At 43.5% G+C, this 24,294-nt stretch overlaps 1 protein-coding gene across 1 annotated transcript; it reads left to right on the forward strand.

Moving 5' to 3' along the window:
• The first annotated feature begins 836 nt into the window (after positions 1–836).
• Positions 837–8,034, forward strand: LOC4333352 (uncharacterized). The gene is made up of 3 exons (XM_015774311.3): positions 837–2,789; positions 6,612–6,787; positions 7,361–8,034. The coding sequence occupies exons 1-3, from the start codon at positions 893–895 to the stop codon at positions 7,688–7,690; spliced, it is 2,403 nt and encodes an 800-aa protein (XP_015629797.1). The 5' UTR covers positions 837–892; the 3' UTR covers positions 7,691–8,034.
• Positions 8,035–24,294: the final 16,260 nt, after the last annotated feature.

A 24,294-nucleotide genomic window follows, 5' to 3' on the forward strand; every position in this document is an offset into this window, starting at 1 on the left:
AGCATCACTGACGTGATTAATGTCCAGTGACTGACGTACATTGATACGTTTTCATTTGAGCAGCACATGGTGGTGGCTTGAAAATTCGACTGATTTTCTAAAGAAAATCTGTCGAATGATTGTTAGACAGTCCCAAAAAAAAATCCTACCTAGCACATAATGTCTGACATCGCTACATCACTACAGCTTGATGATCTAAGCAAATTCGGCAAGGCCTTTTACATCTTTTTTTTGGGGTCAAAGTAGCAAATTATTATGGTCCATTTAGTACTTTCCAACTTGCAAATTGCAGAAGTTTCTTGTCATGATTGAAATAGCCTCTCAAAAAAAAAAAACAATGGTCTATATCTACTACTCCTTTGTGTACATCCTTAAATTTAAATGGTGATACTGTATTTACTTGGCTAACTTTCTAGATTGCCCTCTTTTAAAGTTGCATAGATGTGGTTCTTCCTAGCTCAGTCTTCCCTATTAATCATAATTCAGCATACAAAATTGCACATTGATTGTCTCCAATTTTGGTGAGTTTTCGGCAAACCAAACCCAAGGAGGTGTGAAATGGTTCTTAACAAATCGTCCTATCTTAACAAAACATTTTAAATTTTCAGAACATACGTCGTACTACTAACTTCCCAAAACTGGAAGGAGTACTATGTTTATCTTGTCCTTTTACACAAACCACCCTAGACAGCTTCGCGTTCCCCATTTGGTCCTCCGCTCCGCAGCCCACGCGAGCCACGCTGACGCGTAGGCCCCACCGCTAGCGAGAGAGCAAGCGGGCCCCACACCCTCGTACTTCGCTTGCTGTAAACTGAGCTAATTAAGCTTCCAACTCTGCCTCGCCCTCGCTCTCCTCGTTTCACACTTCTCCGCTCTCGCCCTCGCCCTCGCCATGGCTGACAACCAAGCGCCGCCGCCGCCGCCGCCGCCCGCCCCGGAGAGCCCCACCGCGCCGCAGACCGCCGTTCACCGGCCGGATCTTATCCCGGACTTGAACCGCCCGTCGTTGGAGTCGATCCTGATGGCGAACGTGGAGGAGGCCGTCGCGGCGTTCCCCGGCAGGGTGGACTCTCTGCGGCAATCGTACGACCGCCTCGTCGCCTCCTCCCCCTTCCTGATACCCTTCTTCTGGGGGAACATGGAGGGCTACGTCGGCTCGGCGCAGGGCTACCTCTCGCGCGGGCTCGCCTCGCTCCACGGGCAGGGCCAGGTCCGGCACGGCGACGGCGACGGCGCCGGCCCCTCCGGTCATGCTGGTATCGCCGTCGCCGCCGTCGAGGCGGGCGGCGAGGGCATGGAAGGAGGAGCATCTTCTGTTGCCGATGAACAGGGCGGCGGAGATGGCGCCGCCATGGAGGAGGAGGCGGTTGCGCCGGTTGAGGAGGAGAGGGAGATCAAGGCGGTGGCCGTGGGAGAGGTTGCTGCTGATGACAAGGACAGCGGCGAGGTCGCTGTCAAGAAGGAGAGGAAAGAAGCCATGGATTTGTTTCCTCACCAAGGTGATGATGACGCATCGGTGGAGCCGAAGGTGGACGCCCTCCACCTGCTCGCCACCGCCACCGCCGCCAACGCCGACGCCGACGCCGACGCCGACGCCGACGCCGACGACTTTAACCACGTCGGGATGGAAAGCAAGGGTAAGGGCAAGTCTCCTGACCTGGACATCAAGGTCGAGGCCATGGATCCGTCGCCCGAGCAGGGTGCTGACATGCAGGCCGTGGTGACCATGGCGGAGACAGAGGATGCGGCGAAGAAGGCGTTCGACGCCATCGACAAGGTGGGGATCCCTTTGATGGACAGGACTGAGGAGGAAGAAGAAGAAGGAGAAGCATACCTGGAGGTGCCTCTTGACCAAGCCATGGAGATGGAGGTGCATCCTGACCAAGCCAATGAAGAAGCAGTAATGGAGGAGGTGTCTGTTCAAGAAGATGATGCTCAAGAAGCGGACATGGAGATCTGTAATGACGAAGAAAAAATGCAGGTCAAGAAGATGGAGGAGGAGGCAGATGACGGCGCCAAGCGAGCCTCTCCAGAACGTAGCAGCGGTGAGATCGTCGCCGCGGGGAAGAAGAAAGCAGCCATGTACGTGCCTCGCAACCAAGACGGCGGCGCTATCACCGACGCGTTGGTCGGAGAGATCAAGGCGGAGGCCAAGGGCAAGACGAAGAGAGCATCTCGCGAGGAGGAAGAAGACGGTAAGGTGGTCCGCGACCGTGGTGGTGCGGCGAATGCAGGGGCGGAGCGGCGGCGGCGCCGGGAGCGTGAGCCGGCGCCGCGGCGTCAGCTCGTGGCGGCGTGCGAGCGGATGGACTCGTTCGACATGGCGGAGCTCGTCCTCAGGTCCGGCCGCGGCATCGCGGGCGAGTTCCTCCCGGCGCTCCGCCGCGCGCCGGACGCGCCCGCGCTCGCGCTCCACGCCGCCGGGTACGTCCTCTCCGCGGGGCCGCGCGACGTCGACTCCACAAGCTGGGACAACCTCGCGGCGCTCCTCCGCGGCGTGCGCAGGCTCGCCACCAGCGGCAGAGCCGCGCCACCGCTGGAGGCCAGGGCGAAGGAGGCCACGGCGATGGCCAAGAAGTGGATCGCCATGGTCGCCGGCGAGGCGGAGCGCGAGCACCAGCGGGTGGCCTGGGCCCGTTCGGCCACCTGGGCGCTCCTCCAGTTCGTCGCCGCCTACGCCATCGCCGGCAACCTGGAGGTGAAGGAGATGATGGTGTTCAAAACCGTCGGCGACAGGGACGGCGGCGCCGAGCTGATCAAGAGCCTTGGCCTGCCTGACAGGGCTACTGGTAAAAATAATCTATAGCTTTAATTACAGTTCATTCCATTTTCTCAATTAATTTATCCGCGTAACCATTGTCTATCGAATCGCAAATGTTTGTGAATTTTTACTTAATTTCCACAGAAAAAAAACTGTTACGTACTGTGATCATTACATGCTAGTACTGCAGTGCATGGTGATGTTTTTGGTTATGTTTTCCTTTGTTTGTTAGAGTTAGTATCTCCTTTTGGAGTCTTCCATTTTTTCCTTCGGCAGTTGTTGCTCTAAGATTAGAGATTCTGATAGTATCCCAGTAAAGCGTAGAGTTGATACACAAGCTGAGTATATTCTTAGTTCAATCTTTTGTCCTTTTGAAGCTTTCTGGCAAAAAAAAAAAATCCCATTTGAATCCTTCTGGAAATAAGGTCCTTTGAGCTCTGCCAATTTGGACACTTTAGTGAAGTTTAATTTGGGAATTTGCTGAAATTATCATGGGAATTTAACACATTTTTTAGATATATTAGTTTTATAATTTCTATCAATAATTTATTTCTTTCATTCATTCAAATAATAGTCATAACTTGGCTTCCAAGGGGCAAATGGAGTTAGTGACACGCAAGTAAACTGAAAATATATTTTCTATTTATCTGCAATTGGTGCATGTATTAGTTGCATCTTACTCTTTTAAGTCTCAATTAGGTTTGCACTCATTGTTCTTGTCATATATGCATAATTCTATTTTTTTTCCTATCAAATGTTATGTTTTCAATGATCAAACTGAGTCTTGGTCAACTCATGGGCTTGTCTATTACATTGGGTTTTCTTTTGTGGTATGCAACCCAATATCTGCTACTAGATTTATTTTTGCTAATTAAGTATGTACTCCCTTGGGTTTATAATGTATGACGCTATTGACTTTCGGATATACGTTTGATCATTTGTATTATTAAAAAAATTATGCAAATATAAAAAATGCAAGTCATGCTTAAAATACATCTAATAGTAAAACAAATCACAAGAAATTAAAAAAATAATTATGCAATTTTTTTAATAAGATATGTCAAACTTATGTGCAAAAAGTGAACGGCATCATATGTTAAAGAACCGAGATATATTGAGATGCATCATTGTTCCTAGCCATTGTTTGCCAACTCTCCCATGTTAGCATTATCTTTTCCATTTTTTCCCTTGGATGAAGGCAGTTATGTTGTGCTGCTGGGTATGCATTAGTGCCATGATGATTTGGGTATGATCAAGATTAAACTGATGCAAAATCATGTTATGATTATCTTCTAGTGGATGAACACATTTGCTATATTGTTTAATTCATAAAAAAAGGTGACTAGGCATCAGTTGGCTGACATTGCGTTAAGTGTCAGTCAATTGCAATCAACTCCCACATATTCAATCCAATTGACGAAGAATACATTTCTTCTGTCTCTAGCACTTTCTGCCACAGTTTCTATCTTCTACCTGATTCATCTTATCGAAGAGCTCCCTTGTCCCAGATCCACTGGCACCAGTCACCACTCACCACCTGCTAAGACCAGCACCATAGGTCTTCAACTCCTCATCACCCACAGCTCTGGTGGTGCCACCATTGCTTCACCGTACTACTCTCACCACCAACCTGCCACCTCCCAAGGCCTCCCTCTATAGCCCAGCCTCGATGAAGCAAATGCTTCCTGATTCCCATTCATGCCTTCTCCTGGCCAAGTTTTGGTCCTTCTTTAATCATGTTGTTCTAGTTGGTAAAACAAATCATTGAAGGAATCTTTAGCTACAAAAAAAAAACCTAATGCATATGTCCATTTGCTCTTCTAGGAGTAAGACCATGAAAGTTCCCTACATAGGAGAAATGGTAGCATTAGCATTGCACTCTATGGAGGTGCAATACAATTTGTAACTGAAATGTCAATTTATCGATGTGAATGTCCCGTCAAATCCACTGTATGTTAGGTGATTATCCAAGATGGGTTAATGGCAAGGAATATCCCCTACAGTATGAATGGTGTCCATGAAGATTGGATCACCTAGATGCTTTGTTCGCATACAAGGTTTCATTTGCAACTACAAAAAGAAAATCCATTGACTTAGCCAATGACATGGTGTAAGGGGTGTGATTTGTTAGGGCCACCTAGTTCTCATACTAAGGGGGTACCCAGGACTGAGCCAAGGCCTGAGCCATCCCACCCTAGTATAGGAGGAATAAGTCCTCAAATATAGGTCCAATCTAATTTGTATCCCTTGACCGCAATACCAGATATCTTTTACCCCCTCCCCCAACTATCAATACTGATGCAATTTGACCCCTTTAGTGGTTTTGAGACTAGTTTTCACTGACATGGCACGTTGACTTGGTCCAGCTGTGCTGACGTGGCAGCTCAATCACAAATTAGTAGTGAGGCCCACATGTAAGTGACTAGGGGGAAAAAATAAAAAAAATGTAGAGCCCACTTGTCAGCCCCCTTCTTCCCTCTCTATCTTTTCCCCAAGCTCAAGTTTGGCCCCAACAGCCTCGCCCTGGCATCGCCGCAGCTAGAGGAGTGGAAGGGTCTGCAACGGGACGGATGATGGGGTTGGCTGGTGAAAACGGATGGAGACAACGATGACACATAGAAGGAGAGTGGAGGCACGCGAGTGCAGACGGGTTCAAGAAGAGGGCACTGAGCTCTGGTCGAAGTGGGAGTAGGAAGAAGGGGGTAGCTTCCATGGGTCATGGCGGCCACCACCAGACAACATCGCGGCAACGAGGCTACTGAACATTGTGCTGGCAACTGCCGCAATAGTGCCGCCAGACAAAACTGTGGCCGAGAGGATGTCCAAGGAGCTGTCAGCCACGAGCCCAATGTGTGTGTCACCGCCATCAAGACTAAGGTGCAGGAGCAAGATCTCACTACCACACTATCGGGAAGCTACTGCGGGGGCATCATGCGAGGACCCCTAATGTCGCCTAGCTCCCTCGAGCTCGTCTGCCCCGTTGCCTTGCCTTGGTATTGTAGATTCTTCGCTACTATCGCCTTGCTGCTACTAGCCACTACCCACCGAGAAGAAGACACGGGATCCCATCGGCCTCTCTACGCTGCCATAGTAAGGAGAGGAGAGAAAGAAAGAGAGAAGAGAAGAGGGAGAGGAAGGTGGCTGGCAAGTGGGCCCCAATTTTTTTTACTTTTTCCCTAGTCACTTACATGTGAGCCCCACTTCTAATTTGCGACAAGGCTGCCATGTCAGCACAAATGAACCAAGTCAACCTGCCACGTCAGTGGAAACCACTCTTATAACCGCTGAGAGTCAAATTGCACCATTTTAAATAGTTGGGGAGGAGGGGGGGGGGGTCAAAATATCCGATATTGCGGTTGAGGGATACGAATCATATTAGAACTATATTGAGGGAGTCAAAGTGGACTTATTCTAGTTTACAATGCATTTGTGCAATTGTGCAAGCGTGCTAAAAATATATCCAATGGATCTTAAGTCCTAGGTGCTGGGATATGGCCCAGGTTTCTTAGGGCCTAGTCCACCCTTGGTCCTTATGACATAAGTCATAATTTCTTCCACCATCTTTTGGAGGCGAAGTGGATTCCAGTTGCGAAGTCTCTGACGAGCCGCAAAAGACAATGAGCTGAAAGAACTAATTGTTTGAGTATGCATTCTGTCAGAATTTCTATTTTAAATCATTTTGAGCTTTAGGACATAAGCAGCAAACATGATTCATAAATGGTTTGCTATGCCTGTTTTTTTTTCGTTTTTTGAATTCACATCTCTACTCTGTTGAGCATTATTCTCTATTTTTCAGGAAGTGACTGGTGGCATTGCTGATACTTTACGATGTTCACTGTCTTATTTGCAGAGTCAATTAATCGTCTGATGAAGAGAAGGGAACACATCGATGCTGTCAAAGTGGCTCGTGCTTTCAATTTGATTGATAAGTTCCCTCCAGTTTCTGTTATCAAAGCATATGTTGAAAAAGTAAAAGAGGCTGCTCAAGACATGGTTAGCAAGGACGCAGTTTCACTGCAGGCATTGGTATACCTTTCATCTGGTTAACTGGGACAATGGGGGATTTGTTTCCTAATTTACTTCTTTAACTAATTATGCCATCTAGATTTAATTATGCTAGATATATGCACACATGTTTGCTATAGACAAAAAAGAATTCCACATGCTCTAATGTTCTTTGAATCAAATGATTTTTCTTTTTTTTTTCATTCAACACATCTTCAGTATTTTGTTAATTTTTGTTACAGGTAGCACTTGGTGACTTTTACATTACTCTAATTATAGATTTAGCATTTATATATGTGACAATTTCATCATAAGACCTTTATGTGATAAACATATATTTGAGAACAAATAAGATTCACTACAACCAACACAACTGTTGCATTCTTTTACAAGGAGTATAGATATGAATTGTGTTACTCTTTTGCAGCCAGGAAATCCTTTTACATTGCAAAGGAGTAATATAATCATGATACATACAGCTGTATTGTCATGAACAGAAAATGATTAATTCATCATGTTTCATGAAAGAAAATTAATCTCTTTTCCAGATATTTGGTAATTTCTAAATTGGTATAATGTACTGTATGCCATCAGGATCGCGCTATGCAAGAGGATGTTGCTGCTCTGAGATCTGCTAAGGAAGCAATTGAAGCGCATGACAGTGGATCTGACTACCGCTACACTATAATGCAAGAAGTCCACAAGTTGATGAGATCTTATGAGAAGAAGAAACGGAGTTTATCTTTTGGTTCCACCTCAAGTTCACATGAGCACAAGAACAAGAGGCACAGGAGCAATCAGGCTATGCCTCGTTGGGAAAACCAAACCATACCAGGTCCTCCTGTATATTTTCCAGTCCCTCCTCCATATTTTGGTCACTACAATCCTTATCACCCCTTTGGTCCACAACCTCGTCGTAATTAAGTTGTGGTGATGCTGCTGCTGTGGTGGATTGACTAGAGTGATGAATGGATTGGATGAACAGAAAAAAGAAAGAAAGTGCACTTTCATAATTTTGCAGTAATTTGTTACTTCTCCAGCTTGGCTGCAATAACTCTTTTGGTTGTAGCATGCAGATGCACCGTTGTTGTACATGATTCAAGCTGGCAACTTGAATTCAAACCTTAAATAAGTTTCTTAGTTGTTTATCTTTAATTTTATCTGTTTGTCTGTAAATTACTTTGTGGGAGAATGTTTAGAATGATAGCAATTTTACGGTACTTGAGAAAGTACCAAGAAATACTAAATCTGTAGCGTTTGATTTCTGATACCTAGAAGGTATGAATAGGTAAATGCTAGAGAATGTGATATATCTCTTAGAATGAATGATGATCTGTCACCGGTTCTTCTTTGACTGCCACATGCTGTGGGAAAAATTAGGCCCTGATTAGTTCGCGAGACGAAAAGTTTTGGCGTGTCACATCAGATATACAGAGACACATTTGAAGTATTAAACGTAGACTAATAACAAAACAAATTACAGATTCCGCCTATAAACTACGTGACGAATTTATTAAGCCTAATTAATCCGTCATTAGCAAATGTTTACTGTAGCACCATATTATGAAATCATGGAGCAATTAGGCTTAAAAGATTTGTCTCTCAATTTACACATAATCTGTAATTAGTTTTTTTCTATATTTAATACTCCATACATATGTCCAACCATTCGATGTGACAGGGTGAAAAGTTTTTGTGTGGGAACTAAACAGGGTCTTAATGGAACTGAAGACTACGGTGTCTGAACTGTACATCAGTACATATGTTAGCTAGTTGCGGATGCAGGGTCCAGATAGTTGTGGGACTTCAAGACAATCAATCTCACCGACAACAAGAGGTCAGACCTGCGAAATGACCAGCCAGTCCCTGAGCATTGTAGAAACAAACCCCCAAGCTGCCGTTACTTTTGTCGGATGAACTACAGTACGATAAATTGTGCTAGCCAGGCTTGCTCTATCGCATCAAGCGATCAAGTCACGGCCAATTTTTAATAAGCGTGCATACTATGTAGAGGCAGTATAAAAGTTCTCCTACTGCGTACTCAATAAGCTCATTTTTTTCTCCTCTCTTTTGTCCTAAACTAAGTTTATTTTCTAGCTATCATTAGAGCGGAGTTTGTGAAAGTAGGAGTAAATGCATTGGGAGTATAAAGTGAAGAATAATTATATTGGGATTTGATAAAGTGGGGGTATTCTAATCTTAGTTCGACAATGCAAGCTGAAGCCTTGGCATGTTTGGAAGGTATCCAGCTAGCTACTGAATGGGTGAATATGCCACTTATCTTAGAATCAGATAATGCAAGTGTCGTCGCTGAGTTAAACGCGACCAATGTCTCAAGAGCAGATTGGAGTGGCATAATTTTAGATGTTAAAGCGGCAATGTTATGTTTAGTTCAGGTGCAAGTGCACAAGATAAAGAGAGATTCTAATAAGATAGCTCATGCCTTAGCCCAACTGGTAATAGAATCAGGAACTAATGCGGTCTGGAGATTATGCTCCCCTGCAGAAATTCTTGACCTCCTGAACCAAGAATGTAACCCTCTGTTTTCTCATTAATGAAATCTCTCTTTACTTTCAAAAAAAAAATAATAATCTTTTTGGTTTTTTTATATGTGTGGGATGAGTGAAAAATAAACTTATTTTTAGGACGGAGGAGAAGTAAATAAAGACCTAAGGATGGATAGCATGCGGACACAATATGCCACGTATGAAGTGTGCTAGTGTGTTCCCTACTGCATGGAAATGTATAAGAAAGTATCATATCCTTTGCCTATGCCTTCTCTCCCGAATGGGAGGGAGCCACTCACACCGCCAATGAGGAAATTGCATGGCAAAATTTGCTAAAGGACACCCAAAAAATATGTAATTAGCTGTGGGACATCGCAAAGATGTGAATTTGCCTGAAGACACTCAAAAAAAGTGGTAATTTGCTGCAAGACACTGGTCGCATTAAAATATAATATCTCCATGTAAAATGACAGTTTTGCCCTTATCTTCTCCGTTGTCCCTTTTCCCCATCTTCTTCAACGTCGAGCGCGCACCCAGCGGCCACGGCAGGGATGACGGACGTGTTTGACCAACACGGCGACCTCCTCCTCCCTGATGCAGCGGAAGAAGAGCACGCAAATGCGGCACTCCTAGCTCTAGTACTCACCGTAGGGCGCGAACGCGACGTCACAGCCGTAGAGCAGCTGCTCGGCCATAGCGCTCTTGGGCCGGCTCGTCGCGGCGAACGACGACAACCACCACCGGCATGCGTTCGAGCTAGAGTAGTAGCACCAGGCCATGTGCCGTGGTAAGGGATGGAATGCCTGGTGCAGCGGCGCGCTGAGTAGGTGGAGGTATCTGAGCAGCGGGAGCCTCCGCGGCTATGGCGGCAGCCTCTGCCAACCATCGTTGTCCTCCCACCTCTCAGGCCTATTACTCCTATTCACATCTGGAAGCAGTACGAGGTACATGAGTGCTACAATGATGTCAAGGACTAACAAGACAACAACATCTCTGCAGAATGAAGGATCCACTGAAGCAATCTGTTTATAATTGGTTACAAACTTTATAGGATCATTTTCATTTTATTTTGTTTCTTCTTGTAAATATTTACTGTAATTATTCTTTCAATAAATGAAAATCACACTGCTGGGCAAAGACCTGGCACTACTTTCAGTCAAAAAAAAACAAGACAACAGCAATGTAAGAGGGCCATTATACGCACAGCAAAGCATTTGTTTGCTTGGTTGTAGCCGCATGCGGTAGCAGGGTGGATGGATGGATGGGGGCAACACCTTACACATGTATTACATTATGGCCTGGCAACTCCAGCAAATGGGAGCGACAACTGAGGAGCGTTTGAAGAACATTGGAACAAAGAAGAAGATAAGGGTAAAAGTGTCATTATATATGGTTTCTCTCTCATCAATTGAGTAGAAATTATATTTTAATGCGTTCAGTGTCCTACAGCAAATTACCACACTTTTAGAGTGTCCTCGGGAAAATTCACGTTTTTACAGTGTCCCACAGCTAATTACATATTTTTTGAGTGTCCTGTAGCAAATTTTGCCAAATTGCATTGATGATGAGATATGAAAGGAGGAATGGGAAGGGATGACTGAAATGTAGGGAAGCTCATAGACCCATGGGAGGGTATATCAGAATGTATAGGTAGCCAATGGAGATGATGTAGAATTAGGCTGAGTTCTGGAGTGGGTTAGGAACCTTTACTCCCAGCATGAAAAACGGAACGGTCCATTAGTACGTGATTTATTTATTTATTTTATAAAAATAGATCAATATTATTATTTTTAAAGCAACTTTTCTATCGAAAAATTTTGCTAAAAACACAACGGTTAGCAATTTGAAAAGCGTGCGTGCGGAAAACGATGGAGATGAGTTGGAAAAGATGGCTGTCAAACACAGCCTAAAGGTAGCTTGGAGGGTGATGTAGGATAATGGAAAAATGGGGGGATGCAGATCCTCTGCAGTACAGCTGATGCAGTACAGCCACTGCTACTGCATCAGCAGTATTGCAGGCAATCCCCATTGTAAATGGGGTGAGGAAGCGGTCTGTTTTGTTTTTATTATCATTTTTGTTATAACTCTATGGAAGACACTGTATATGATGCCTTCAAATGGTAAATGGTCAATTCCTTCGTTATTGTTGAACAACATTGTTGTTAGGTTTATTCTTATATCGGTAATTGATGATGGGAGAGTACGACTTAAAAGGTGGAGATATTTCTCATCTATCAAACTTGTCTTTTAGGTTATGTAGACACAGGATCTAAAGATGTAGCTCCAATTGGGCCTGTGGTGGAGTAGACTCAATGTGATCTTGGTGGCCCACGATTAGTGGATTTGGGCTGCACACTAGGATTCCTTTGATTCATGGGATAGGAAAAACCACAAATTGAAATAGTATGTTTCTCAAATACAACAAGAATAAAAACCAGAAGAAATACAATAAGAGTCCTTTGATAGTGCCATGAGAAAGACAAAAAAAATAACAAAAAGGTCACACAACATCTTGTTATTTTTCATATGAAATGTGAAGCATAGGAATATAATCCTATGGATAGTTTCCTTTCTTCCCTATGAATTAAATGGACATGTAGAAAAAAAACCATATGAATTTGAATTTTATGAATCAAAAAATGATGTAAAGTGCATGTTCCTAGTGAGATTTATTAAAATGTGAGAATCCATGCCACTATGTTTATACTGATTCAACAATTTGCAATTGATCTTATCCTTTCTATAATATTGTTGATGTGAAAACATGGTGGCCTGGGAGATCTGCTTAACTCCAGTGCAGGTCCAAGGCTAGACTTGAGTGTGTCAAGGGCGTGCCAGCTGATTTGATCCTGCAATTAGCAAGAAAGAATAAAAGCAAAATTAGTCGACCCATAGCCGATCGGACGATAGACCGATAGCGTATCGTTGATGGTCTCAGCCGATGGAGTTAGACCAATATAGGATCGAGATGTCGACTAGATGGGGGGTGAATAGTCTATTTAAAACTAAATGGCACTTAATCAAAACTAACCTAAGTTGCTAGGCAGGGAGATGTACAAGGTTAACTAAGCAACTAAGTTAAGTTTTGCAAACCTAGGGTGATATGGGCTCAAATGTATCTCTAGGAAAGTAAATCACACACATAAGTTAAGTTTTGCAATCCTAGGGTGATATGGGGTCAAATATGTCTCTATGAATGTAAATTACACAAATGTAAATGCAACAAATAAATGAGACAAGAGACAAGAAATTTTTCACTGAGGTCCGGAAACTCGCCGGTTTCCTAATCCCCGTTGAGGCGAGCCCAACTCCACCGCTCAACCACGAAGCCACCGCACGCCCCCTTCGTCAAGGGGTGGGCAAGGTGGGAGCCGGCCCACGGAGAGGACTACCCAAGCCTCGATCACTATGGTAGTTATTCCTTCACTCCGAAAGTGGTGAACTCCAAACCACTCACAAACCAGCGCTGGGTCTCCTCCACAATCTCCTCGGAGAGGTCACCGGGCAACACCTCCACAAGCCGTCTATGAGGCGGCAACCTCCAAGAGTAACAAGCAATGACACAGCTCGGAGATGATCAAGTGCCGCACTAGCTCTACAATGAAGCAATGCACTTGACTCTTGGCTCAACAATCCCGCAAACACACTAAATGGATAAACACAAAGCTCAAGTGGGTGTGGGAGATATGCAAGGGGTGTATGCAAGTGAAGAAAGTACCAAGAGAGGTCCCTTGCTGCTGGTGGGGATGTATTTATACTCCCACCAACCAAAACTAGCCGTTGGGGGGTCAAAATCCCCCAACTCAGTGCACTGCCGATCAGACCGCCGTTGTGTAGCCAGTCAGACCGAACTACTATGCAACGGCTAGAAAACTAGTTGTTGTTGCAGTGCATTTAATGCACTGACACAAGGAGGGCTGGTCAGACCGCAGTAGTGTGGGTGGTCAGACCGGCTGCGACTCTGGCGGCTCTAGATCACCATCCCAGAGCACAGCCACCGGCATCCAGGAGGCCAGTCAGACCGGGGTTAACCCGACGGTCAGACTAGCCAAGGCATGCCGGTCATACCGGCTTGAGGCCATCGGTCAGACCGGCCCTGGACAGACAATCAAATCAAATTGAATCTAAAACAAGTCCAAATGCAAATGACCTAATGTGGCATTTTGATCATCTCTTTGTCTAGGTCATTACCCCTCTTAATAGTACGGCGAAGCTAAAAATAAACTAGCAAATTTTGATCGCCCATCTTCTCGATCAATTTAACATTAAAACACTAGTTTACCGTCTTCTTTTCCTTTTGCTTTGCGCCATCAATTTTAGCTCATGATAATCATCCATGAGCACACATTATGTGAACCTAACTTAAAATATATAACTCAATAGAATGGTTAGTCCACAATTAGTGCTTGTCATTAATTACCAAAATTATCAACGGGGGCCTAGATGCTTCAACCAAACCGGCTATGGACTGGATATATCAAAGAATAATAAACCCTAAACACGCCTAATCGGCTGTAATACTGTTTATCGAGTTTAATAGATTAGTTTAAGACAATATTATGAAAGTAGCCGATGTGACAGTATTTATAGCAGGAAAGATAACGTACTAGCTAATACTTTAGTACAAACCTATATAAACAGATTGATCCATATAAACATATCAAACAGAAATCAGGTATGAAGGTGCGGGAATCTAGCCGATACTGACTAAAGCTTGATATGCTTACATAAAACGATCTATCTATATAAGTGTCGAATATACATGAAACATGTATTGAAACATGCATATTAGGTAAGATCGGTTGAAACCCTGATATTATCCTTATTATGTTCGATTGCAAGCTAGTTTGCATGGTTCTAAGCACGACTAGGGATGATGCATCTCAAAGTATGAAAAGAAACATGCAATCTAGACAATCAAGCAATTAGACACTTCAAGATGATAGATGCCTTAGCTAATCTAATCTAGCAAGACAATTTAACCGAAACCAGCATAAACCCTAAAGCGAGCAGCAACCGATAAAACTAAATTGAAAAGCTAAGAATAGATTAGCAAAGACATATGATAGCAATGACTCGCAATATCGAGCCTAACATGTCTAAAGCGACATGTTAGCCCCGATAGCGCTGGCCATTGAGACGGGTTACCTCTTGTGAAGAACTCGCCGGAAACGAGAAAAGTAAAAGGGTGGCGATGCACCGAAGTTGTATTGGATTGGCTCCCGTATTACAATGCTATGGGGTTCATATTTATACCCCAAGTACATATTAGTCCGTTGTGGACACGACTCAAACCTTTCTAAAGTTAAGATAAAAATAAGACCATATACGGCGGTCTCTTACCAAATCTAATAAAAACCGACTCAATATCCTAATTAATAGATATAATTGCCTTAATTGAGCTCCATCTCTAATTGGCAATGACGGTTATCCCAATCTAAGCCCATGCTGAGCCTAAGTCATGCCATATCAGCTGTATCGGCCATCAATCTTCTCAACTTGTTCAGTCTTCAACCTCTGTTTCCAGCCGATGCGGTATCCAGCCGATCCGTAGTCTGATTCTGAATCCAACTCGATTCAACACCAAATCCGCTTCGATTTTCTTCCTTCTCCGAATCTGATGCAAATTTTCGTTGTTAACAAATATACCACTATTTTTATCAATTGTCTATACAATATGCCATTGGGCCATATACTTTGTAAAGAATTCCCAAAATGCCTAAGGAAATATAAGGCTGACAATTGATTTATCTTGTCAGAAGATTAAGAGAATTATGAAAAATTTTGTCTATCCTCCTAGCACATCATAGTAGATTGTGTAAGTTTCTATATTTCTGCATTATTAACTAACTTTTGAAAATAAAACTTACATATTATATGGTACATAAATTGTGTTATTGTTTTTATTTATGTAAGTAATCTTTCATATGATACACCAAATATTTTTGTGCTATTATCTTTAGGGAGATATTCAGTGAAAACTCGTGAAAATCGGGCCAAAAAGTTTTTAAATTTATGAAAACAAATTACCAGAGATAGATGTGGACTTAAAATATATTCAAGTTCAAACTCAACTTTATTTTGAAGTAAAAAATGAAAGCTTCATGTGAATAGTAACATGATACTATTACCTCAAATTTGTCCTTTTTGTTTCTCTCAGATAAAGTTGAGTTTGGATTTGAGATTTGGTATAAATGTATTTCATGCCTATACTTCTATCCAGTAACTTTTCATGAATTTAGAGAACTTTTAGGTATGATTTTCATGGGTTTTCATTGAATATTTCCCCTTTATCTTTTTTAAGTGATTCCTCTCTCATGAACTACACAAAAATACCTCAGGAAATACTTCCACTCCCTCATTTTTCGTGCGTGCGAGCTTCTTCTGAACTGTTAAACAATGTGTTTTTTGAAAAAAAAAATCTATAAAAAAGTTGATTTTAAAAAGCATATCAATCTATTTTTAAATTTTTTTATAGCATGCACTAACGAGTCACCTATTTTGCGTGCGCGTGAGAGAAGTTCCAACCTTCCCTCTCAAATACACCCTAAAAGCATAAAAAACAAATCTTAAAACTGGCACGCAAAGTTAGGAGGCTAAGGGCCTCTTTGATTAGGCTTTGCCTTTTAAGTCAGATTTTTGACTTATATGATTTATAAGCTAGTGGATTTAAAGCCCTAAATTTAAAGGTAAAGTCATATATCTATCTTAAATAAGCCAAAATAGTTTCTCTAACCTAGCTTTTGGCTTAATAGCTTAATAGTGTAAGAGTGGTTTATGGCTTAAAAAAGCCAAACAAAAAACCGCTTGTTTGTTTAAGCTTAAACTTTTCGGCTTATAAGTCTAAATAAAGAAGACCTAAACACATTTTTTCATAATCTTTTGGATCTTAACTGGATATACTTTATCAATCTTGTATGTTCTATAATGGTATCTTCGACATTATAAAAAAAGTTGGCTATACAATCAATTTTTTTTAGATAGGAGTAGAGCTCGTCTACTACTGCGCTGCATTCACCACTGCAGATGTAATAAAACCTCAACAATTAGCTACTACCTCCATTCCAAAATACTCCTACACATACCAATACAAACACTAAAAGACTAGAATATCTCTACTTTATCCAATCCTAAGAGTAGGTACAATAGCAGGCTATAAGCCAGCTATAAACATATTTTAAAGAGATAAAGGAAGAGGGAGAAGAGCAGCGGGCTATAGATCTGTAGCCAGCTGCAGCACGAACTCCAAGACGTAATGTGTGTATGACATGTGGGACCATATATTAATAATATAGTAAACAACTATTGTATAAATTAGCTATTACATTGGCTATAAATGATTTGGAGCTGATAGTGGGCTATAATGTTAAACTTGCTCTAATGCAATTACTACTCACTTTATCTACTCCCAATATAATTATTCTCTATTTTTATAAAATCTGACGCAATGATTACTTAAAAGAACTTATTTAAGCTAAATGGGAGGTGATAAAAATAAACTTAATATGAAACGGAGGTAGCAGCCAACTACTGGCACATAGGAGTACATATTGTCAAGTGTCTCGTCCGTTTTCTCCCAGGCAAGGTCATTCTTTCTTTTCTACAACTGTGGTGCGTACAGTGCAGCAGCAGTTGTATGCACTTGTGTTGATCTGCTGCTAACGAGTTGTTCTCGTTTGGAGGTGGAGAAGAAGTGAGTTGTAAATGAACCGACAGAACGATGGCCACAAATAAAAGCTTCCATAGTTGTAAATGAACTGCCGGCCGGCCTGCAAAATGCCGGGTCTCCCGCGCCGCGCGCGACGATCGAGTGGATAAGACGATACGCGCGCGGCCAATGCATGCAATGGATGGAAATCGGCAATCGAGTCGAGCGATTGACCGAATAGTGTGGGCGGGCGAGGGAGGAAGAAATTTACTGTACTCCACTGACCACTTCACAGGACAGGGGGCAGAGAATACAGAGCCGCCGCCGTGATGATGCTGTTGCTGCCGTGCCGTCTGCATACCTGCCTCGGAAATGAGGGCATGGCTGTGCCACGCCTACGTACGTCTGGCTTCACCGACCATTGGCTATATATAGGCCGGCTAGTTAGGGCAAGTTTAATGGGGGATGGTAACCCCAATTTTACCTACATCATCCATCCATAAAATTAAAACTAATTTATATAAATGCATTGCATTTAATATACTGTAGTATCACATTGGCTAATTTACGAGACAAAATTTTTAAGCCTAATTAATTCATAATTAGAGAATGTTTACTGTAGCATCACATAGGCTAATTATGGATTAATTAGGCTCAATGGATTCGTCTCGCGAATTAGTCCAAGATTATGGATGGGTTTTATTAATAGTCTACATTTAATATTTATAATTAGTGTCCAAACATCCGATGTGATAGGGACTTAAAAGTTTTAGTCCCATCTAAACAGGGTCTAATACACTTGCCACCAATCAACCCCTCTTCTTTTCTTTTTTTTTATTTCTTAGAGTTTGTGTGGATGTTGCCTCTTGTAGTCTTGTATGAGGTGTGATGACTGCTTCTCTCTCTTCTCTTCTCCCCTCCACATCACCATCATTTAAGTATTCAGTTGCATATACATGTTGTATACTTGCACAGCGTATCTGACTCGGATTAGCTCTAGTTCTTTATTTCTTTCTTTTTTTTTTCTTTTCTTTACACAATCCGATCCGCGTGTGTAGGACTAACTGAATATCTTTCGGAGGAAACAGAGAAATGGAGTAAAAAACACTCGGATTTCCATAAGCCGCATGATCCATATACTAGCAATCACTGGTTAGTTTACTACACATTGTTTCTCTTTCAAGTTAGGAGAAAATCAAGATCAGAAGATAGCCCAAATAGAAGCCTGCGAGAGTCATAGTAGTATAAACTAAGCAGGATTGTGAGCGCTCATAAACTTCCCATTTCCCAATGATCATCGTGAACCGTGAACTCCGAACCTGCGGAAGCGGATTACCATGTGTGAGTGCGAGATCTGGGCCGTAAAGGCCTGATCGAGCGGCAGTGGAAGTTCCCAAGGGGAACCCCTGTGAAACGCGCTATACACCATGGAACGCTGAATTTTACTGCTAGTCGGGATCTGCGAACACCCAACCCAACCGACGCCGTTGCCTCCGCCGCTCCGAGCCTCCGATCCATTGCTGCGAGAAGGCTATTGGGTGATCAGCGCACGTTCCTCCCCGCACGACTGGACACGTGTCGCGCGCGGAGCATAGTGGAAAAAACCGGACCGGTCCGGCGGTTGAACCAAAAAACCGGAACCGACATGCATTCGAACCGCTGTGAACCGGCTGAACCGGGCGGTTTTGTGTTGAACCGGAGATTAAACCGCCTACGGTTGGACCAGTGAAGGTTTGTAATGGGCCAATGAGAGGCCCAGTATGGTCCATATCATATTGGTACCTCGAACTTTTTGGCAAAAATGGGTGCATACTTGGGAATCGACCTCAGGTCTGGGGGTTGAGGTTGTATATCACTTGTGACTACTAGCAAACATGCACTATACCTATACGTAAAAAATCGCGGTTGAACCGCCGGTTCATCGGTCAGACCGGCGGACCGGTGAACCGAAAGGTCCGCCGGGTCAAGCTCCGGTCCGAGTTTTTATACTATGGCGCGGAGAGGGGGCGGCGGACGCGCCGCGCGGGAGACAGACTTTTCCCTTCTTTTTTTTTATTTTGCTTTTCCGTGTTTTCTGTTTCTGTTCGGTTGGCTGTTTTTTTTCCTTTTTTTTTGTTTCTGTTAAGATTGGTTTTCCTTTTTTTTTGGTTTCTCTTCTGTTTTTTTGGGTTTTTTTAGATATATGAATACAAAGTTTGTATTCGTACATATGCAAAGTTTGTATATGCGTATGCAAACTTTGTATATGTGATGCAATTTCTTTTTTTTTATTTTTTAAATACGTATGTATATGAGATACAAAGTTCATATACATCATATACAAAGTTCATATATGTCCTATATAAGCTTTGTATACATCGTATATAAACTTTGTATATGTGTATATATTTTTACACATTAAAAGATATTCATAACTATATGATGTGTACTAGGGTTCCCGATCTTCCGAAAGGTATCGAACTAGCAATATCATCTAAAGAAACCAAGGCTTGTTTGCATATCAAGAAATAGCACATATCATCATCTGAAATTTCAGCAATGTCACATTTCGTTGCAAGCATAACACCACCCTTCAACTTAATTCCCTCAGCCTTAGAACTAGGTGAAAGCTTATCCTTTTTAGGTGGAAAAACAGATTTAGCCACTTGTTGATTTTCAGATTCATCAAGTTTCAAACTAGCAGCTCGCTCTTTATCAGCTTCTACAATTTCAGCAGGGGTCAAAGGTAGCAAAGTAATTTTCTTCCCATTATGCACAAAAGTGTATTTATTACTCCTACCATGGTGTGTAGCATCATTATCATGTTCCCAAAGACGGCCCAGTAAAAGTGAACAAGCTTGCATAGAAACCACATCGCAATCAACAGAATCTGCATATGAGCCAATGGAAAACGAAACCCTACAAACCTGTGTTACCTTTGCTCTTCCGGAATCGTTTAACCACTGAATATGGTAAGGGTGTGGATGCGTACGTGTAGTCAAGCCAAGCTTCTTGACCAAATCAGAACTCACCAAGTTGTTGCAGCTTCCTCCATCAATGATCACACGTGCACGACGGTTGTTGATGACGAAGAAAATCTCAAACAAATTATGGCATTGCAACCTGTCATGCTGCTGTACCTGCGCGCTGAGCACCCGCTGCACAATGATGGTCCTGTAGTCCGTTGTGTCATCACGACCAAAAACTTCGCCATCCTCATCCTCAACTTCTTCTTCTTCCCCCTCTTCCTCTTCCACGTCGGAGGTGGTGATGTAGCCATCTTCTGTAGCAACATAGGCCCGTTGACTAGGGCAATCTTTCTACACATGCCCAAACCCTTGGCAATGGTAGCACTGAATGCGTCCCGTCGAGGCGACAGATGAGGCACTCTTGGCGGGTACCTACGAGGAACCTTTACCTGACTCTGCTGGTCGTGGTGGTGGAGATGGTTTTGGTGCCGCAGAAGCTCCGGATGCAGCTGGTTGCTTGCCCACTGGCTGGGAGGACGCCCGAAAAGAGACGGCCTTGGGCAGTCCCGCAGATGGCATCGTGTGCGGAGTGTATGTGCTCGCCTTGCTCTTGCCTTGATGCTCACGCCCCTGTAATTCCTTCTCTGCAAGCATAGCAAACCGAAACAACTGGTTGACAGAGTTAAATTCCTTATAATCAACAATGTTCTGAATTTTCTCCCTCAAACCAGAATAAAAACGACAAATAGAATCCTCGACCCCCTCCACTATGCCACAGCGTCTCACACCCTTTTGTAGCTCACATAGTAATCCTGTACAGATTTATCCCCTTGTTCCAAACGCATCAGTTTCTTGCGTAAATCTCTATGATAAGATGGAGGAACAAACCTATCGTGCATAGCTACCTTAAGTTCTTCCCAAGTAGTAGGTAGTACCCCCTCATCAGATAACCTAGCCCACCACATAATAGCAAAATCCTTGAACTCACTACTGGCTTGTCTAACTCTATATTGCTCGGGTACAAGGTGGGCATTAAACTTTTGTTCTACTGTCATCTCCCAATCAAGGTATTTCTCAGCATCATAATATCCCGAAAAAGATGGTATTTTAAACTTAACCTTAGCATAAGGATCATCGGGCACACGATTATTATTATTACCTTGTTGGTGGCGAGTGCCACCCATACCTGTGTGGTTTGTGCGTAGGCGACGTCATAGCCGTGCTTGCCTTGTAGCCGGTGCGTCAATATAGCCATTGGAATCATACACCGTGTCTTCAGGATGAGCATCGTTGTCACCACTCACCACTTCCTCATTGGAAGGTGTCTCCAACGCGGCGACCCGATCAGTTAGCGTGGATATCCGCTTGTCCAACCTCTCCATGTGGTTCAGGAAGCCGATTTTAGTGAAGGTATCTTGGACAGACTTTGCAACGGCCTCCGTGATGTCCTTTTGAGTATTTTGTTGGAGTGTTCGTAGTTGCTCTTGGCTGACACAATCAGCAAAATCCTGGGGACTCTTCTCACCTTTGTTACCTGACATTGAAACACCAAAACAGAAACAAAACGGTGAAGGTTATCCCTAATAATCTACTACGCAGGTGTAGTGGTGCCTCTCAACGATTCTCAGCAATATGGAGTTCCTAACCAAGCTCTTATAAGGTTCTTACCAGCAAAGCAAAGGATACCTAGAAGGCGTAGTCAGCGATTGTAGGGATCAAGAACCTGTACGTACTGTCCAGAAGTAATATGTGGAGCTAGGAAGGCCAAATATATGTATATGAGTGGTACACAATCCAATGACATATAGTAATGCTGAATAAAAATCCCAAGTCACTTGCCCTTAGTTGCTGGTCTACTCGTGTCCTAGACAGTAGTGGTAACAATTATGGCTCAAGAAAAATGACACCAGTAAGCAGCAAAGAAGGACTTGCAGGCAAGCTTCGGCGAGTTTCAGCAAAAACTACAAAACCGAACTAGCAGATAAGCTCAATGGAGCGCGTCGTGAGCTCAAAGCACTAGTGGAAATCAACTTTTCTTTTTTTTTCTTTTATTTTTTTTGATATTTTTTTTCTTTTTTCAGAACACGAAAATAGGCACACCTCCAAGTTACAGCTCAATCGGAGTAGATATGTGGCCTATGGATTTTTCTGAAACCACTATAAACAAGGTGCAGGAACTTGTGAGCTCGAACAGACAATTTTGCAAGCCAAATTTTGGAATTTTGGATTCGCCAAACCCGCTAAAGGGGGGAGAAACAGATGTAAAATTTTTTTCTCTTATCCGAAAAGTTAAATTTTGCCTGATTCCGAGTCCGTATGCAAAAGTTATGGCTGTTTGAAGTTTCGGCTTCCGGCTAGGTTTTCCAGAGGGGATATAACCTAGTCTATTATGCGGTGGAATTGGGATATGGTGGCAGCGGAGTTGTAGGGTGTTCTGGTGATGCGTGGTGATCTGGATGGGTGTTTATGATGGCAGAAACGGCTCTCAAAGGATGAACCCTAACACACGGTGAAAGGTAGCGGCTAGGGTTACAAAGGACAAACACACGACTAGACTAAAACACGCACTAGACCAGCAACAGGAACTTAAACTAGGACTCAAACTCAACACTACGGACTTTGAAAAAGAATCATGCAAAGGCTAAACACGGTCTAGGTTAAGGTAACTAACAACTAAAATTTTTTTTGGCTTTTCTGTAGACTCTAGGATAATTGCGAAAAACAAAAACTAATCTAGGGCAAAGAAACTGAGCGAACCTGACGGTGAACCTAGAGCTCTGATACCACTTGATGTGCACTAGGGTTCCCAATCTTCCGAAAGGTTCCGATAAACAACGATTTGAGCGGAGTCGCGACACAAATCGATCCGGCTTCTTGAACGCGTACGCTCTTGAGCCCCGCAATCGCAGCACCACGTCTCCTATGGTTATCACCCGTGCCGAAACGCGGATGACCTCGCCAAGAAGGCTAATCCCTATTTGCCAATCGAAGAACACAAACAAGAACAAGATAGAAAACAACCAAAATTGCAGATGAATGATTAAGCTCACGAGTTGGGGTCTTATAAACCGATCTAGCGGCGAAACTATTCTCGACAGATTAATCTAAGCAAAACCCAAAAACCTAAAGATGGCGGTGGGTACTGATATATAGAGTTTAGGGTCGTGCAAACCCCTCTCGACGCAACCCTAATGGGTTCCAACACGATACACGGGCCAAAGGCCCAAATACGGTGACGCAGCACCGGGACAGATTCTGGATGTCAACTTGTTCGGTCAATTCCCATTGACTCGAAAAGAATTTGGACGTGGGACCAAAACCATTGGAAATTTTATCTTCTTAGCTTTCCATCCATATAAAGAACGCCCCAATCCGAGCACGTATGCGACCTGGGCGCCCGTTTTAGTGCAGACTGGTCCTGGACTCCGAATTGCACCCGACGTCGACTTGGTTTGGGCCTCCACCTTGACTTGGACGTCCCCGATGATCCTCCATGGCTCTAAGTCCTTCTCCAAGTGTCTCCTTGTCCCCTCCATTGTTCCTAATCACAATATAATCATTAGGTAGCAATCTATTCTCGAATTCATACAAAGAAGAACATAGGAACGAGCTCACCTCTAAATTTAATTGTCGCGCACGAGCTCTTGTTATCGGTCCTTGAATGACCGTTGGAGGATTGTTGTGTGTATCCGAGGTAGTGATGTCCGCATCACTATATATACATACATATGTATATGCGTGTGTATATGTAGTATATACATAAGTATAGTACATACAGGGAAGAGACTAGAGGGGGGGCGACTGACCGCGCGCGCGGCTGATCGCGTATCAGCCCAGCCCCCCCCCCCACCGCGCACGTCCCTCCCCGCGCGACTGGACACATGTCGCGCGTGGAGCATAGTGGAAAAAACCGGACCGGTCCGGCGGTTGAACCGGAAAAAACCAGAACCGACATGCATTCGAACCGCTGTGAACCGGCTGAACTGGGCGGTTTTGTGTTGAACCGTAGATTAAACCGCCTACGGTTGGACCAGTGAAGGTTTGTAATGGGCCAATGAGAGGCCGAGTATGGTCCATATCATATTGGTGCCTCGAATTTTTTGGCAAAAAATAGGTGCATACTTGGGAATCGACCTCAGGTCTGTGGGTTGAGGTTGTATATCACTTGTGACTACTAGCAAACATGCACTATACCTATACGTAAAAAATCACGGTTGAACCGCCGGTTCATCGGTCAGACCGGTGAACCGAAAGGTCTGCCGGGTCAAGCTCCGGTCCGAGTTTTTATTCTATGGCGCGGAGAGGGGGCGGCGGACGCGCCGCGCGGGAGACCGACTTTTCCCTTCTTTTATTTTTTTTTGCTTTTCCATGTTTTCTGTTTCTGTTCGGTTGCTGTTTTTTCCTTTTTTTTTTTGTTTCTGTTAA

Source organism: Oryza sativa, chromosome 3 (genome assembly GCF_034140825.1).
Source record: "Oryza sativa Japonica Group chromosome 3, ASM3414082v1".
Taxonomy (NCBI): Eukaryota; Viridiplantae; Streptophyta; class Magnoliopsida; order Poales; family Poaceae; genus Oryza; species Oryza sativa.

Bases quoted from the DNA above. Each gene is read 5' to 3' on its own strand.
- LOC4333352 (XM_015774311.3), top strand. From the start codon at position 893: ATGGCTGACAACCAAGCGCCGCCGCCGCCGCCGCCGCCCGCCCCGGAG. The intron at 2,790-6,611 runs GTAAAAATAATC...TCTTATTTGCAG, and splicing joins CCTGCCTGACAGGGCTACTG to AGTCAATTAATCGTCTGATG. The intron at 6,788-7,360 runs GTATACCTTTCA...GTATGCCATCAG, and splicing joins CAGTTTCACTGCAGGCATTG to GATCGCGCTATGCAAGAGGA.